Raw genomic sequence first — 15752 nt, forward strand, 5'->3', positions numbered from 1 at the left:
AGCAGTTCACTTGGTACCTTCAATATAGGAACATTTAAGGCAGTGCTAAGTCACTACTGGTAAATCCACATGCCTATTTCCATTACAGATGGAAAGTAGTAGATGCCTAAAGGTACAGGTAGAACATAGATTTTCTGAGAGACAAGGGGGCATTGCTAACTTACTAACTGCAAAGGGAACTGGTAGTTCTTACTCAGTGTTCTGCTAATCTTCCAGAGTGTTTTATTTGCCATGAAATACATTATGAATGCTGATATCCTGACACCGTCCATTTTCAATCAGCTACCCTAACACCTGATATAACAGTAAAGCTACAAAGATGGTATTCATGAAATCAAACAGATCTTCCTGGCATTCTAACCAAGACCATAATAAACACACTCTCTTTTTAATTATGTATTAATTTGGAACAATTTTACAGAGCTCCCACTGCATTTAGGTCCCTGTGTACCCAGAAATCTGCATTACCGGGGAGCATATAATGGCACAGAATAAAATCAGATTATGCAAAAACTGAATGCTCCATAGTCTAATACACGCCCTGCTGCACCTTGCTCATAAATAGTTAATGGAACTCAGTGGCATCATTCACAAGATACTGCAAACGGAGCCTAAGAAATCTCATGCTTGCATTAGTTTTTATTTCAAAAATTTTAGCTGGTGATTTCTTGTATCTTCTACATTCCTAATTAATGTAAGAGATGAAACGTACCCAAGACATATTATTAGCTCTAGGCATGAAACAGTTAACAGCAGTGCACATGCCAAGGTTTTAATAAGGCTTAACAATAAAAAGCTTCAATCCTCCACTTTCACTAGATTTTGTTGTTGTGGTTTTCCCTTGCTCAGGGCAATCCATCTGTTAATGTTGACTTGCAGTATAGCTCAGCTCACACATGTCTGAGGAGCCCAGAAGAGCGAGGCTGAGCAGAGCAGGCTCAGCTGAAGGCTGCAGAGAGGGAACGGCTCGTCTCAGGCTCGCGTTAATTGTGCGCACACGCGAACGCACGCGGCACCTACCAGTGCACCCCCCAGCTCCTTCTTTCAGGAAACACTTCCCAAATTCAAATTATAGGGGAGCAAGCTGAGCGCTTCAGTTTGCAATAAGATATTTAATTATTTATCCTCTGGTTAGGTTTTGACAGCTATTTTAGATGCTATATTTTTTTAATTGTTTGCTGATTTTTCTTAAGTCTATTGCCAATCTGGAAAAAAAAATACAATAAAGCCACTATGACAGCAGTGATAAAGCTTAGTAAATATTCATTGTTAAAAATGGCTCTGCACTGTGACCAGTGCTGGTATTCTCCCTGGGCCAAACTGGCTGGGTTTTCAATAAAACCAGAGAAGTATCCTTTCCCTTGAGCCCTGTTAGGCTGAGGCTGCAGTTGGAACTGTCATCCTCAGACAAAAGCAAAGGGGTTGGGTTTTACAAACGCAAAGCCTAATTGGGAGATCTTCATGGCTGTACCCCTTGACATTTATTAAAGCCTCATCAACAAAACAGGAAATAACCGTACTAATTAGCAGACCCATACACAAACGCCTGTTTGTTGGGGTAAAAGCAGATTCACTTCCTATTGTAAAGGAAACATCCTCTCAGACCCCCAAATCCTGTTACAAACAAATTTTTAAAATTATCTTTCTCAGTAAAGCAAACTTTCATATCTTACACAAGTTTTCAACGTATGTTTTACAGCATATCAGGTATTAATATCTTAGTATTTAACTGTTTCCAAGTAGTGGAGAAGGAAGTGCTCAATGCATACTTCTAATCTGACATAAAATATGACACCAAATTCTTTGCATTTCAAATTTTCTAAATATTTTAGTACAGAGGAGGTAGTAATAAAGTGCAGAGGTGCCTCTATTTTGGAAGCAGGATAACCATTAAAAGCAATTGCTCGCTCTTGTTCATTGTTAATCTACATTTGGTGTAAGTTTTTCAGTACACAAACATAACCACTTAATCACTATCTGGTCCTTACTTTAAATATGTATCAAACTGCCTGAACTCCACATTAGCACTAACCTTATACTGATACAGCCACTGGTGAAGGTAATTCTAGCAATCTGGGTGAAGAGTCTCATTTGCAGGATAAAGACTACCAGAAAAAGGATTAAACCTGACAATAACAGCACTCTGAATTTCACTTCTTTTAAACAGCAGATTCAGTAATAGATGAAACATGGCCTCTCTGATACACATGCATTGTGAATACAAATATATATTTTTATTTGGATGTAAACTTTAAAATCACCACTTATTAAAAAGGAATTTATGTTATCTTATTCAAATACCAAGATCCCAAAAATAAAAACAAGAGTAGCAACAGCAGACTTATTTTTCAGAAGTCCTTTGGTTCGTTTGCTTTTGAGGAGGAGGAAAACGAGAATGGCATAAGTGAGAGGTGAAAGGGTTCTTGGAGGGCAATCCCCATGTGCTCCTTCCTGCCCACTGGGTTCACGTGACATTTGGGACAAGAGCTGGGGAGAAGATACCTTTGGCTTGGAGCAGGGCAAATATGTGAGGCTCTCACAGTTCCCAGCTTTGTTGGCAAATACACCCCGCATAAAAACGTGGGCATGTATGTCCGTGTGCACACACATCCATTAACACGTGTGTGGATGCATGCAAACAAAGCCAGGCACACATCTGCACTCCTGCCTTGTTTGCAAAGCTAAAGGACACCTGGTAGAAACAGCAATGATTACAGGATTCAGCACTGTACAGCTGCACAAACACAAAAACACAGGAAAGTTCAATTTTTCTGTCTGAACACACGCCTTCAAAAGAAATATTTAATTGTACCAAGATGAATTATATTCCTTTGTATCCCTAGACTCCTGTACATAACAATAGGCAGCCCTACCATATCAGTGAAGCAGAAAGTCTCTGTATTATTTATAACCCTACTAAAAATAATGACTTAATACTAATGTACAATTTCAGCATCATTTAGTAATCATCTGCATCAGTTCAATGTGGTATTTGAGAAACTTTGTATTTACTACTGATAAAAACTAATTCAAAATCGAATTGATTAAACAGACAACCCAGATTTTTATTATTGCACTACCTAGAGCAAAAAATATATGCTGCTAGATCAGTTGCACTGAATTTGTAATTTAATTCTCATGTTAGGAAGATGCAGGCATTAAAAATCCACATATATTAAAACCACGCAATAACAATACAATGTGAAAATAAATACCCATATATTAAAAATATGTACATATGCAGGTAAATATTGTCAAGAAAAAAATGTTAGAAAAACTTTGTTGATATTTTTGAAAAAAGTTGTCAAAATGAATCCAAAAACATTAAAAAACTTGAGAAAGTTGAGACACTACACCTGTTACTTCAAATCTAGACTAGAAAGGATTAGAGTGCAAAACCAAGACATTGGCACTGCATTAACTAGCTGAATTATTAACAAAATAATAAATCATAACTATCTGAGCAAGGTTAAAGTCCATATGACTGCCAAAACAATTTCATAGAAACACAAAATTAATATGCTTTAAAAGCAAAGAGATAGCTTAATACAGATCTATGAATAGACCAAAATGTATTTTTGTGAGAAGCCTCTCTCAAAACCAGCATTTAAGAATTAAATCTCAGATCCATACTTACAGATCGCCTGTTCTTTCCCCTCTCAACAAGGATGAAACACAAATAGCATTTTTTTCCTCCATAAAAGCAGTGTAGCAGTATTCCTATAAACACAGCCTTTTAATCACACTATCCAAACAGACAGGAAAATCATCTTGGAAACAGATTCACAAACACACCACTGTAAGCAGCAGAAAATTTTCCCTACATGTATGTGAATACAAACAGAAGTTTCAGGTGTCTTACCTGTGCCAGTCTTCGCTTTTCTGAGCTTGTTCTTTTGTCATAATGCGATGTGTAGACAGGAACAGTCTGTACTGCACCAGCACTGCAAGTTCCAAACTCTTCCTCACTCTCCTATGCAACAAAACAGATTTAAATTCCTTTATTTATAATCATTATCTGCAAACATACCCTCCGTATTACGCATGCAGAATGCATTCAAAATTATCTTGCCACTATCTACTACTGTCATGAAAATACCATCTGTACTAAGAAAATCAAATTTAGCTCTTCAAAATGCTGGATTACCAACATGGTCATTTAAAAGTTGAACTGTTCAAACGGTTTTGAAATTTTTTCTTAAAATAGCATCACAGGTATCCAAAAAATGGTTTCTTCTCTGTACAGAAAAATCTTACGTGGAAGCAAAATTCCAAATGGGAAAAGCAGCTGCAAAATGCCTAAACCATCTTTTCTGATAGTTTGTGAGGTTGCTTAGGCAAAATGAAACCATTCATCTTGAAACGCTGCTATTGTTCATGTATCTTATGGAACTAAATCTGGACAACTGCACCTCTTGAAATACACTGTACTGCAAGACTCTCCCTTCTCAAATTCTCAGCTTGAAGCAAAGGCTTTGATTGTGGTATCAAAGCAATCAATTTTATGAAAACATACATCCTCTTAATGTATCTTTGAAGACCTCTGTTGTTCTATGATAAAATATGCAAACAATAAAGAGATTATTCAGTGGATGCATAGAATGACAGATACTAGCCAGAGGGCTCGTTATGAAAAATGTATTGTTGAACAAAGGGCTAAGCATATTTCAAAAGTCATTAAAAACACAAATCTCATGTGATTTGTAAAGTATAAGCTTCAATCTGATACAGGAAGCAGTGTAAGAAACTAAATAAAGTGTACTACATACCTTGTGTTTTAACTTACTCTTCACTTCCTTTATTCCTTGCTTTGCCTGGTTTTTTGCCTGGAGAAATAAAAGGACTTAAATTGCTCTGCAAGACACTGGCTGTAGTCACAGAACATGTCTTATGATGCCATACTTATTCTGCCTTTTTTAGAAACACCTGGTGATATAGAGAAGGGCGATAACCTTTATCACAAATTTCAAACATGCATCGCTACTGTATTTTTTATATTCATCCTTTCTCCACAGATTTAAGGATTTTTTTTCCCGTACCTCCATGCCAGTGCTGTGAAAACATACTCAAAAATTCTCCATTATTACTAGGGACAGGCATAGAATGGTCATATCCATCACTCCTTAATTGGAAATGTTCCTTTAGATTTGGAAGGGTATTTCAGCAACAAAGCACGTTGAAAAAAATGTTAAGATATTTAAGATGACTGCTACAGTGTTCCAGTCTGGCAACTTGCAGGGCAACATCAAGCTTGAGAGAAATGAAGTGATTTCATAGGCAGATGGAGATTTTGCCCAGTGTTGCTGAACAGCACAGTGCTGCTGTTTAGGGGAGAGTTCTGTATGCATTAAAAGAGGCTGATAAGAAGCACTGTTGCACAAAAAACAGCCAAGAATATTCTTAATACAGAAAGGAATTACCAGTATGGAATACCATGTTGTTAGGCTGAAAAAAATGAGAGAGAAAGTGAAGGAGAGAGAAGGAAACAAAATAAAAGGTGGGGCATAATACCCAAAACCATAACTGAAAAAAAGTTGTCTTTCCTACACAAATAAGGGAAAAAACTACAAAAGTTTTCAGAGTTGTCTTGAAAATAAGAATTTTAAAATACATTCAAGGGCATAAATATCTGAAAACCACCTATTTTTCTGCGATTTTTTGTACATGGCAATTCAGAAAAAAAATCATTTTCTTGATTTAAGAGGTCATAGTCTTTTTGATCCTTAAATCATACATCTATAAGCTCAGTAACAGCACAATGGGGTGCCATGTACCAGATGTTAACCTGAAAACCACTTTAAACTTTCCAGATCCTGCTCACAGCCTCTGGATGAATTTCTGTTATGTGGCAATTAAGAAATGCATATTTCAGTTCTCTGGTAGGAGGCTCCATAAAGGACAACAATATAAGAAATTATATGGGGTAGAAATATGGATATCATATACAGAAAGATACTCAGAAGTTTACTGTAGTTTCCTGGCATATACAGAAGTTCACTTTGAGGAACCTTTACTATTAAGGGCAGAATTCTCAAAATCGAAGGCTGAACCACAGTCTAAGATAGTGCAATGAAGAAGAATAATTTGCAGATGAACCATTTTTTAAATTATAAATGAGTCCATGAATATGAAGTATATTTAATTTATTTACCTGCTTCTCTCCACGACTGCTGTGTTTTTCAAATGATGTAAAATTAAAAATTCTGTTTGAAAACTTTACTTAAAATACTCTAGCACAGACTGATTTACTGATTTATTCAGGACTATTTATAATGCATCCAGCTAGTGAAACATTTGGAAAAGCAAAAAGGAAGCCAAAAATCTTTCCCCATGTATTATAAAAGCAACTTTAAAATACTTCTCCGTTCATTTTTTTCTCTTGCTGTTTTACCATACTGTATAGTACTGCATAATCTCACATGCTTCATGGGGTAGGCAGTCTTTGAAAAATTGGATCTTTTAAGATGGAAAGTATAAGCATTAAGCCCAGTTAAAACACAACTATTCCACTATCCTTTTTAAAAAGGAGCAGATGATTTGCTGCACACATTACTGATGCTTTACCACATCTCAACAGTGCAGCACTTACTGCCAAAGTGAAATTACATCTGTGTATCAAATACCTAAATGATATTCAAATGAGCTTCTAGTGTGTATTAGCCTGAAAGAAAACCAGCACACTGATGCTTTGATAAAGTCTACTTTTATGTACAAGCTATCTAGAAGGCTCTGAATCAACTCCAAATCCTATTGGTGTATGAGAAAACAGGAAGCTAAACACTTTCTACAGGCTGAAGGACTTTTTTGCAATTTATTCAGGAAATGCTCAGGTTTTTCAGAATTCAGGGAGAACAAGAGTTTGTCAGAAATTGCCGTATTTTTATGTATTATTTATTCGAAAGAGATGATCTTACAAATTTATATGCTGTTTTCACAGCCGGAGTGGCTTTGGTCATTGCTGTGTTGATCAGTGCACTGCCTTTCTGAAATACACAAAAAAATGTATTTTAGTAACATTTTAACACAAGGCAAACCTTAAGACAACAGCAAGGAAAAATAAACAGTGTGCTGTGAAGATGCAAGAACCTTCCTTTGAAATGGGCATGAGCAAGCACAGCTGTGTTTCCTCCCCAACCTGCTGTCTGCAGCTACACAAGGGTTACAGTACGTCATCCCACAGCTGACACATTTATCAAGGCACTCCAACAGAATGATGGATTTTCGGTCTTCATTCACTGTTACCATTTCGAAATCAATTCAGAAGTTAGGCTATTTTTCATGTGTTCCTATCATATTTATTATGCAACTAAAAAATACTTTGACCTGACAGGAAGAATTATCTCATTTAATCACACAAGAATTCTCTTAATCTAAAATATATTTTACTAATGCTGCAGAATAACAAGGTTATACCAAGGGTCTTCTGCTAGCCAAATTGTACTAGCCAAATCCATTTTAACAAAACTGCTTTTACTAGAAGTGATAAACTTCATATCAAATTGTCACACCTAATTCAGGGGTATGGAATGTAACATGATACAGAAAGCAGTGAAATCTTTGACTACACAGACATAAAAACCTTATGCATTTTGGCATTTGTTTTGTGTATGGGAATTTTTTTTTAATTCTTCAAGAAAAAAACTAAAAAATTTTTCCATATACTTTAGACTCTGTATTTCTTACAGAATGTACTTACCTCTTTCTCACAAAAGAACAAACTTTTACCATTACACCGAGGTAAGGAAAAGCATGGAGACCTAAGGGACAGAGTGGCCAGTATAATAACTTATTCAAGATTATACCTTTACTGTGTGCATCCACTGCTGATAAGATCTTGAATTTCCTGAAAGAGAAATGTCAAATTAACACAAACATACATTCAATATTTTTAATGTTGCAACCCTCTTCATTATCAGAATAAAAAATGTACTTAGAGGATTACTTATTCAATTAATTCTTTCCAGATAGACAAGGAATGTGAAGATAAGAGTATGTGTACACTAAGAAAGAAACCCAGGAATCTCCTATTGCTTGTTTTCTGTTTCCTTTGTAAAAGTTTATGTTTTCACCACACAAAGTTTTAATTCCAATTGAGGTACAAAGAGAAATTAAAATGATGATAAAGCAACACACTCCTAGAAAGTATAAAAAGAAAAACACTAACTCAAAGGAAAGAATAATGTATTAATTGCATTCAAGCATAATGATCCCTCTGGTCAAACTTTCAAACACAGCAATGACATGGACCCCAGAAAGTACCATTCAAGGAAAAAGAACAAGAGAAGAGTCTAAGGGTTATGTCGCAACTGTATATTCCTGTTCCGAAAAAAAATCCTTTTAAATTATTAACTGTATCTACTTTCAGAAAGAAAAACCTCTAAGGGCAAGTGAGAGCTACTGACTTCTGTAGGACCACTGAGGACTAAACCGGCCACAAAGGAGCACGTTAAATCCTACTCGATGAAGAAGTCAATACTACTTCCCAAAGGTGCTTCAGCTGAACAACAAAGATTAGGTCCATGATCCCTGAGAAAGTTTTAGAGTACATCAGTCACTCAAATACTCCAGGACTGTGAGCTGCTCCTGACCCCACACAAGATGTTCACTTTGACAAGAATGCTCCAGTTTCAAACAGAGCATGACCATGTTTGAAAGGACCATACTGATATAGTGTTACAGACCTTCAACAGGAGCTGGCAAAACTCCTCAAGCGTTACAACAATCCTTTAACTAAGGCCTGGCTAGAATCATTCCACTGGCTAATGACAGCCAAAATACACTCCTAGAACATTTCTGAGAACTAACTGGATCATTGGAAAAGGTATTCCCAATTTTCAAAATGAGGTGAAGAAACATGAAGTCTTTAGACTCATATCAGGTACTTTCACTCGTTCCACTCAATTTTTACAAGCAATTTTGAGACAGCCAGATTCTCAGGAATGATGGCACAAGTGAAAGCAGCACTCTCTTAGAGAGGAAAGATCCTCACGATCACTATGATCCCATCTCCATTAAGAACGGCAAAGAGCAACCTAAAGCAGAAACAACTTATTTTTCACTTCTTTGATCTGGCTCCCTAGAACTGTCATGGAAGGAAGCACACAAGGAACATGTGTAAGTTGAAATTTAACCACTGCTGGGGTGTTAAGGATATTGCATGAACCATAAATGCTTTATTTAATACAGTACTTTATCGCTTCAATTCTTGCCAATAATGTCCACGTATCACCTGTCTTGAGGTATCCTTAACAGCAGCTTTTTCCACAGCTGAGCCTTCTTTGTCACAAACTGACTTAAAGAATTAATTGAAAACAATAAATGGGATCACAGGAAATGACCGAGTTTAATGTTCATCTAGTTATCTACTGACACTTCAGGGATGACAACCAAGAAAATGGAGGAATATTTATCTCCAGACAGCCATGCTAACACTGCATACCCTCAGCTAGAGCTGAACCTCCTGAAACCCTAGCAAAAAAAAAAAAAAAAAAAAATCTGATTCCTTAAAGCAAAGTATCATTACAAGGGTGTTTCAAATGTTTTTCTTTTTTCAGTTTTTCTTCTATTAGCAGGAAGGATTAGCACTTCCATTCCAGTGATATTAGACCAATAGAAAAAAAAAAAAAACCTGCTGTAGTAAAATTAATGTAATTAAAAATTAATTAACATATTCTACAAGAAATCTGAGTGCTAAACCAATCCATCACTGTATTCTTGCACTGAAAGTTACATAAAGCTCTTGAGAACTAATATTTACTAATAACTTACTTGAGAACTAATAACTTACTAAAATGTAAGAAAAAAATTAGTTATAAACATTGGTTTTTTAATAATTTAATATAAATTATTAAAAATTATTTATATTTAAATTATAAATATAGTTTATTAATTGTAAAGTATAATAATTAATAAAAATTAATTATAAATCTATCTTCATCTGTAATGAAGATTTATTTTCAGACATAGATACACAAATAAGTTTTGACCACTTTTTTTAAACAAGAAAATAATTTAAAAAAAGAAATTTAAGTTTTATTCCTCAATTTTGTGTTTAATTTTCTTTTCTGGTTTAGTTAGACTTGCATAAGTGGACAAATGCAAATTTAAAACGAGATTACTTAAAGAAACACTTTCCATTTGAATTTGATTTGGAAGTTTTTAAATTACAGTGTCTACACTAAGAATGTGTTCACCTGTCCTTTTAACAGCTTGGAGCTAACACTAACTTTCTGTGACTTTTCTGAAATCTGGGTTTCACCTGTTTTTTTCAAACCTCGGCCTTCCTGCTAAAGTTGACGGGAGTTAAGTCTGCAAAGAGATCATAGTTCTACCCCATTAGCGTCACGAAATGTCACCTTCAATTGCACACATATTGTTAGCCCTGCACTTCATAACAATAATGAGACAGCAGTTATGTAAATACTGAGTATGTGCCCTAAGCAATTTGTCCACAGCCTGGCACTATCAGCTTGTCTGAGTTGAAAAGCACCCAGGCAGCGCCAGCAGAGCTGCACGGTCCCTCCTGAGCACAGCCAGGTGAGACACGGTTCACAGCCTGCCAGAGCACAGCGAAGAAACAAGCTTTATCTAACTTCCACTGCAGCTTTATTGCAGCCCCCTGACCCCTACCTGCAGTCAGCAAACGAGCTCTGAATACTGACATGACTATCTGAATGATGGATGCTCAAAGTCTCAAATCTGTTTACAGAACAGTGTAACTTACCCAAAAAGGGCAGAGAAGTGAATCTCTGTAAAACTAACCACAATTTAATCAAGAAACAAAACCCCAAATTATGTGCCACATCCTAGCACAAGACACAGAAAGAAGAAGACAGTGAAAATCTTGAACTAAGGAAGTTATGCACTTTGAGTACAGAAAAGTTATTTTTTTAGGAGATGCAGATGGCTCTGCAGCACTTGGTAGTTTCTCTGTGGGGGTCAAATCCTCTCCTCAATGTGTCCCATTCAAGGACAGTCTTGCAAAGGAAGCCCATCCAAAGCTGCCATCTGCACCTCAGTGGATTTACTCAAATCACACAACCTCCATCTACTGAGGAAGCTTCTACACAACTTTCAAGATTGACCATAAAATAGCATTTGTGCTGCCATGCGTATTTTGATCCCATCTTTTCATCCCATCTCTTACACCTGGGCTGGTTTCGGCTGCAGTAGAGTGAGCAGCTGTGTGGTGCTGGGTTTAAAACAGGACAATGCCTGAAATAACAATACACCTGTCCTAAATGTTTAACAGGAAACCACTCCATAATCCTGTAAAAATCAGCACTGGATTCAGGACACACTCTTCCATATGGATTAGCTGATGTGAAAAGTGTTCTAACAATTGTCAGTGAACACAACAGAGGCAAGCAACATGAGGAATAATATTTTTGTTTACAAAGAAGATAAATTTCCGTGTCCCTTCTCAGATCATACATAACAGTGAAAAAAAAAAAAAAATCCCTTTTTTAGAGTAACACATTCATTGGAGAAAGCAGATTTCTCTTAACATTCCGGACACCACTGTGATCTCTACACTGCAGAAATAAGTAGACGTGAAAAGAAAATGAAGTGTTTATGGAAAACATAATTATCCAGAAGTTAAGCAGCACAAATGTCAAAATGATTTTGAAAATACAGTTTACATAGAACGCAGCCTATTATACAAATATGCAATTAAAAATGTAAACGCTATAGTGATATCTCATCCTATACTGAAATCTAAGTATTATTTTACAGGATTAAACAAACATATCTTCATTTAATACAGTGGTGTAACTAGATACATAATAGTATGTGTCCCAGCAGTGATTTCTTAAAGGCTAAAACCTTTCCAAAAATGAAGGGAAACAACAGAACAGTAACAAGATCAATGACTTCTAAAACTTACAGGACATCATGTCAAACAGTTCCCAAAGAAGTGTCAATGAGTACTCCCAAATTAACTCTGTACCTCCACAAAAGCCTCCTGCTGTGATTTCTTCTTCAAAAACATCAGAGAATCCTCTTCCTGCATTTAATTTTGATAGCCGACCATCAATAAACTGGAGGTGAAAAAAAAAGTCACACACATTTTGTTGTCTCTTCTATTGCTTTACAGTGTTAGAGTTTTAAATGTGTCCATTATAATGGAATCTTTATGTTCAAGACCATACATGTCTTAAGGATAATAAACTGCTCTCAGATGGGCTTTACAAGAGCAGGTGCAACTATGAGCAGCAGGAATACAGAGTATAGATCAAGAAAATTCTTTATATTTTCTGTGTTTCTATAATGGCAAGAAAAGAATTTATTTCCTTACTTAATAATAACTCTGGATTTGTTACCATAACCATATAAAGGTCATGAAGCCATTCCCTGATATCCTGTTGCGAAATCGTGAGTTCTTTACAGCACTAACTCTTATTTAGGTGCATCTACAGATGCATATTGCAACAGTTTTCCTTATGTAGAGGTCATAGATGCATGACCACATGAATCTGCAGCTAAGGGTATATACAAAGACTAAAATGATCCAAATGTGTCAGAAAACGTCAACATTAGAAAATTAATGATTAAACCACTCAGAAGGGATGAATACATTCTTTTCAAGAATTACCAGGCTTCAAGGAAGTAGAACAAGCACATTCCTACAGATTTAAAATTATTTCAAGAAGCAACCCCTCCCCTTTTGTTTTGAAAAGGCTAACTCAAGTCTGACAGATAAAGTGAGAAAGCAATTTCTCAATTACACACAGTTCATCTTCTAGCAAGAATTATGAGTTATTCACTGGTACTAAATAGTACATAGGAATGAACCAGAATTAATTATTTGGCTGTATCATTTTTACGACTGAATAGCCAAACAGTGTCAGTGATAATCTGATGCTTGCCAATGAACAGACTAGTGACATGAAAAAACAACTTCCTCAGAGTACAAAAATTCCAGAAGCAAGAATAAGGTAAGCATGAAGATATTTCTCGCTTCCTTGTCTAAATTCCTTCATATTTTTTTTTCATTTTACTCCAAGTTGGCCTTTTTCCAAATAGGCTGGTTCATGGTCAGACCACTGTGGGATCACTGGATTATTTCACAGTAAGAAAAACAGATAAGAGCACCTTCAGCTACTGCTGTGAAAAGAAACCCCCCCAAAAACAACAACCTCAACTCCCATCCCTTCCTTTGAACTGTAACACATTATCTCTTTGGGAAAAGTTATGAATTCATTCCATACTATAAACTAGCATAAGATTTATGGACATACTCATCATCTGGTAAAATCCTATCAACAGAAGACTGAGACACTGACTGAATTTGTGAGAGTCCCACCAATTGAGTATTTAATGTAAATACTGACAAAGAGAACTGTTAGCAAAAAGATACTGGAGACATTATTTAAAAGAAATGATAAGTGTTAGTAGTGGTGGTTGTAGTAGCTATTACTTTTGAGTAATTTACTGTTAATAGCTGCACTTAAACTGCTACATGAAAATAACAGTATGTGGAATTACACATAAAATTTATGGGTTTTCTCTTTCCATTTTTCAAACCCACACTCTACAAACCCACGGACTGAAAAATCTGGGCCTGCTCTTCCAAGAAATGTATTCACTTTGAGATCCAAAGAGCCCCTGGGCAACTACCTCTTTCAATGAAAAACTAGCAATTCCAGTGTTACCCTTGGATTTTAAGGTGACTAAAGACATTATCCTCTACTGATTTTGAGTTCTAAAACCAAAATAGAGACTACATTCACTTCAGAATATCCAAGTAATTTTATCAATTTTTAAAACGAAAAGGTTTTTAGAAGCAAAGAAAATATCAGAAATGTGATTTCCACAAAACAACAGCTTATATCTCACAAGAAGAGAGCTCAGCTCCTAAAGATGGTAAATGAAATTTGAATTACTAACAATTTTCAAAGGCTTATGATTCCTGCATTCATTAGTTATTTTTCTAAGTAACACCTTCCAACATGCTAGGAACAAATCCCAGTAAATGTTGAAGATTACCTTGATGATACAAGTTACACTATTTGAGGAGACAGTCCAGCATTAGGCTTCAGGCTAGTTCTAAGAATGAATTCATATTTTCCCTGGACACTCATGAGAACTATTTGACACATAAGATGCAATTATTAATACTTATGTTTGCAGTTTGATGCAAAGGTTAGTTGCCTTCCATGCTACCCTAATTAAAGGGACAGAGGAGAGATTTCATAGAACAGCACAAATAAAGCTCACTTGTCAATTGTGCCAAAAAGGGTGTATTTAAAGTACCAATTTTCTGCTTGGTATAGGTTTAAGGCTGTCCCTAAGAATTATTTTCTGCTTAAAAGGCTTTCAGAGCAGAATAAAATACAGTTTGGTCTCTTTGAATGCAAACAACTTTGAAAACAGCTCATTTGTCAGTGGGAAAAACTGGAGAAGATACAGCTGGGCAGAGGATTAACTGAATAAGTAGGAGTAACCTTTGCAACAAGAACCAGAGGAATGAGAAAAACCTACTACTACTATTAAACCACACACATCATCAAAATTGTTACTATTTCCTAATCCTCTATTATTTCCCTCAATTGAAATAAAATTAAAACAAGCTATAAACAAATTGTAAACTGATTCTGTTTAATTGAACACATTAAAATGTAATGGGTAAGTTCAGAGCCAGCCCATTCATGGCAGCTGAATGTTTTGTTTCAGTACTAGAAGTGTGACAACAATTTACAAACACTGCTTGTAAGCCACTTTTTATTAAGAAAATTTCATGCTACGTTATGGCACGGAGATATGCAAAATGTAAACCACACTTCAATCTGTTACTTCTTCCCATTTCAAGCCAATCAATCATACTTCAAAAGGTTTCAGATTTCTTATTGCTTAGTTTATATAACCACAGTAAAATTAAAGGAGCCCAGTTTTGTGATCATATTTTCACAGGACTTCTATAAAATACCATCCTTGCACAAGTCTTTATTTTAGACACTAACCTCTGATTAACACCAAATGTTTTTTAAAAAATTAGAAGGTTCAACATATAATGGATTTCCCTAATCTATCATGCTTGTATATCTTCAAAGAAGTCTCCCTGACTATTTAAATATGAACTCTATGTATCAATCATTTCAGGCATTTGCAGGCAAATATATATTTTCATGAATCTTCTGATTTCATTCGGGTTTTCCTTGATTTTCATAAAAATCTAGTGATAAGTTTAACACCCTTTTCATGCAATGGGGTCCACTGATGAAAAGGGAGAAGAGTTTTAGAATAAAATCAAAGAAAAAAATCCATTTCAAAGACTGTAATCAAACTATAACTAAGCTATACCAGACATTCAAAGATTTGTCCTCTATTAATTCAAATTCTGCATTAAGATATCAGCTAACATACTGTCCAGGCCACCCCTATAGCTCAGGTTTGTGACATTCTCTGTGTGCATTCTTCAAAAAGCCTAGCAAAGAAACCTGCAGTTGCAGGATGAATCCAGTTTTTCGGTAAACACCAGTGATGTCCAATTTAAGTTAAGCACTGCTGTTCAGGCTCTTTGGGTATGAGCCAAGAGAGCTGAAAATGAAGTTCAACCATCAAGCTGGGAGATCCCTAATTTTTCTTGTGTAGTTGGGTAGCTGACTGGCTCTGAAGAGATGCTGCACTGGCTCTGCACCCTGGGGTTATTTTTTGTTCAGTTCCACCACCACTCCTTTGAACTATAACTGCAGATATAAAAATACAAAAAACCCAAGATGACTGTACCCAAAGTACTTGTATTTAGATTT

At 35.8% G+C, this 15752-nt stretch overlaps 1 protein-coding gene across 2 annotated transcripts in view; it reads right to left on the reverse strand.

Moving 5' to 3' along the window:
* DENND1B (DENN domain containing 1B) overlaps positions 1–15752 on the reverse strand; it is a 145728-nt gene that overhangs the window by 11740 nt on the left and 118236 nt on the right. For both annotated transcript variants that reach the window (XM_066192282.1, XM_066192280.1), the window contains 5 exons: positions 11951–12041; positions 7803–7843; positions 6915–6983; positions 4770–4826; positions 3863–3973 (listed from right to left, as the gene is read on the reverse strand). In XM_066192282.1, the coding sequence (XP_066048379.1) occupies positions 3863–3973; positions 4770–4826; positions 6915–6983; positions 7803–7843; positions 11951–12041 (369 nt within the window). The remainder of the gene's footprint in view (positions 1–3862; positions 3974–4769; positions 4827–6914; positions 6984–7802; positions 7844–11950; positions 12042–15752) is intronic.

This window comes from Chamaea fasciata, unplaced genomic scaffold (assembly GCF_029207755.1).
Source record: "Chamaea fasciata isolate MVZ Bird 193981 ecotype frontalis unplaced genomic scaffold, bChaFas1.0.hap1 SCAF_10, whole genome shotgun sequence".
NCBI lineage: Eukaryota > Metazoa > Chordata > Aves > Passeriformes > Sylviidae > Chamaea > Chamaea fasciata.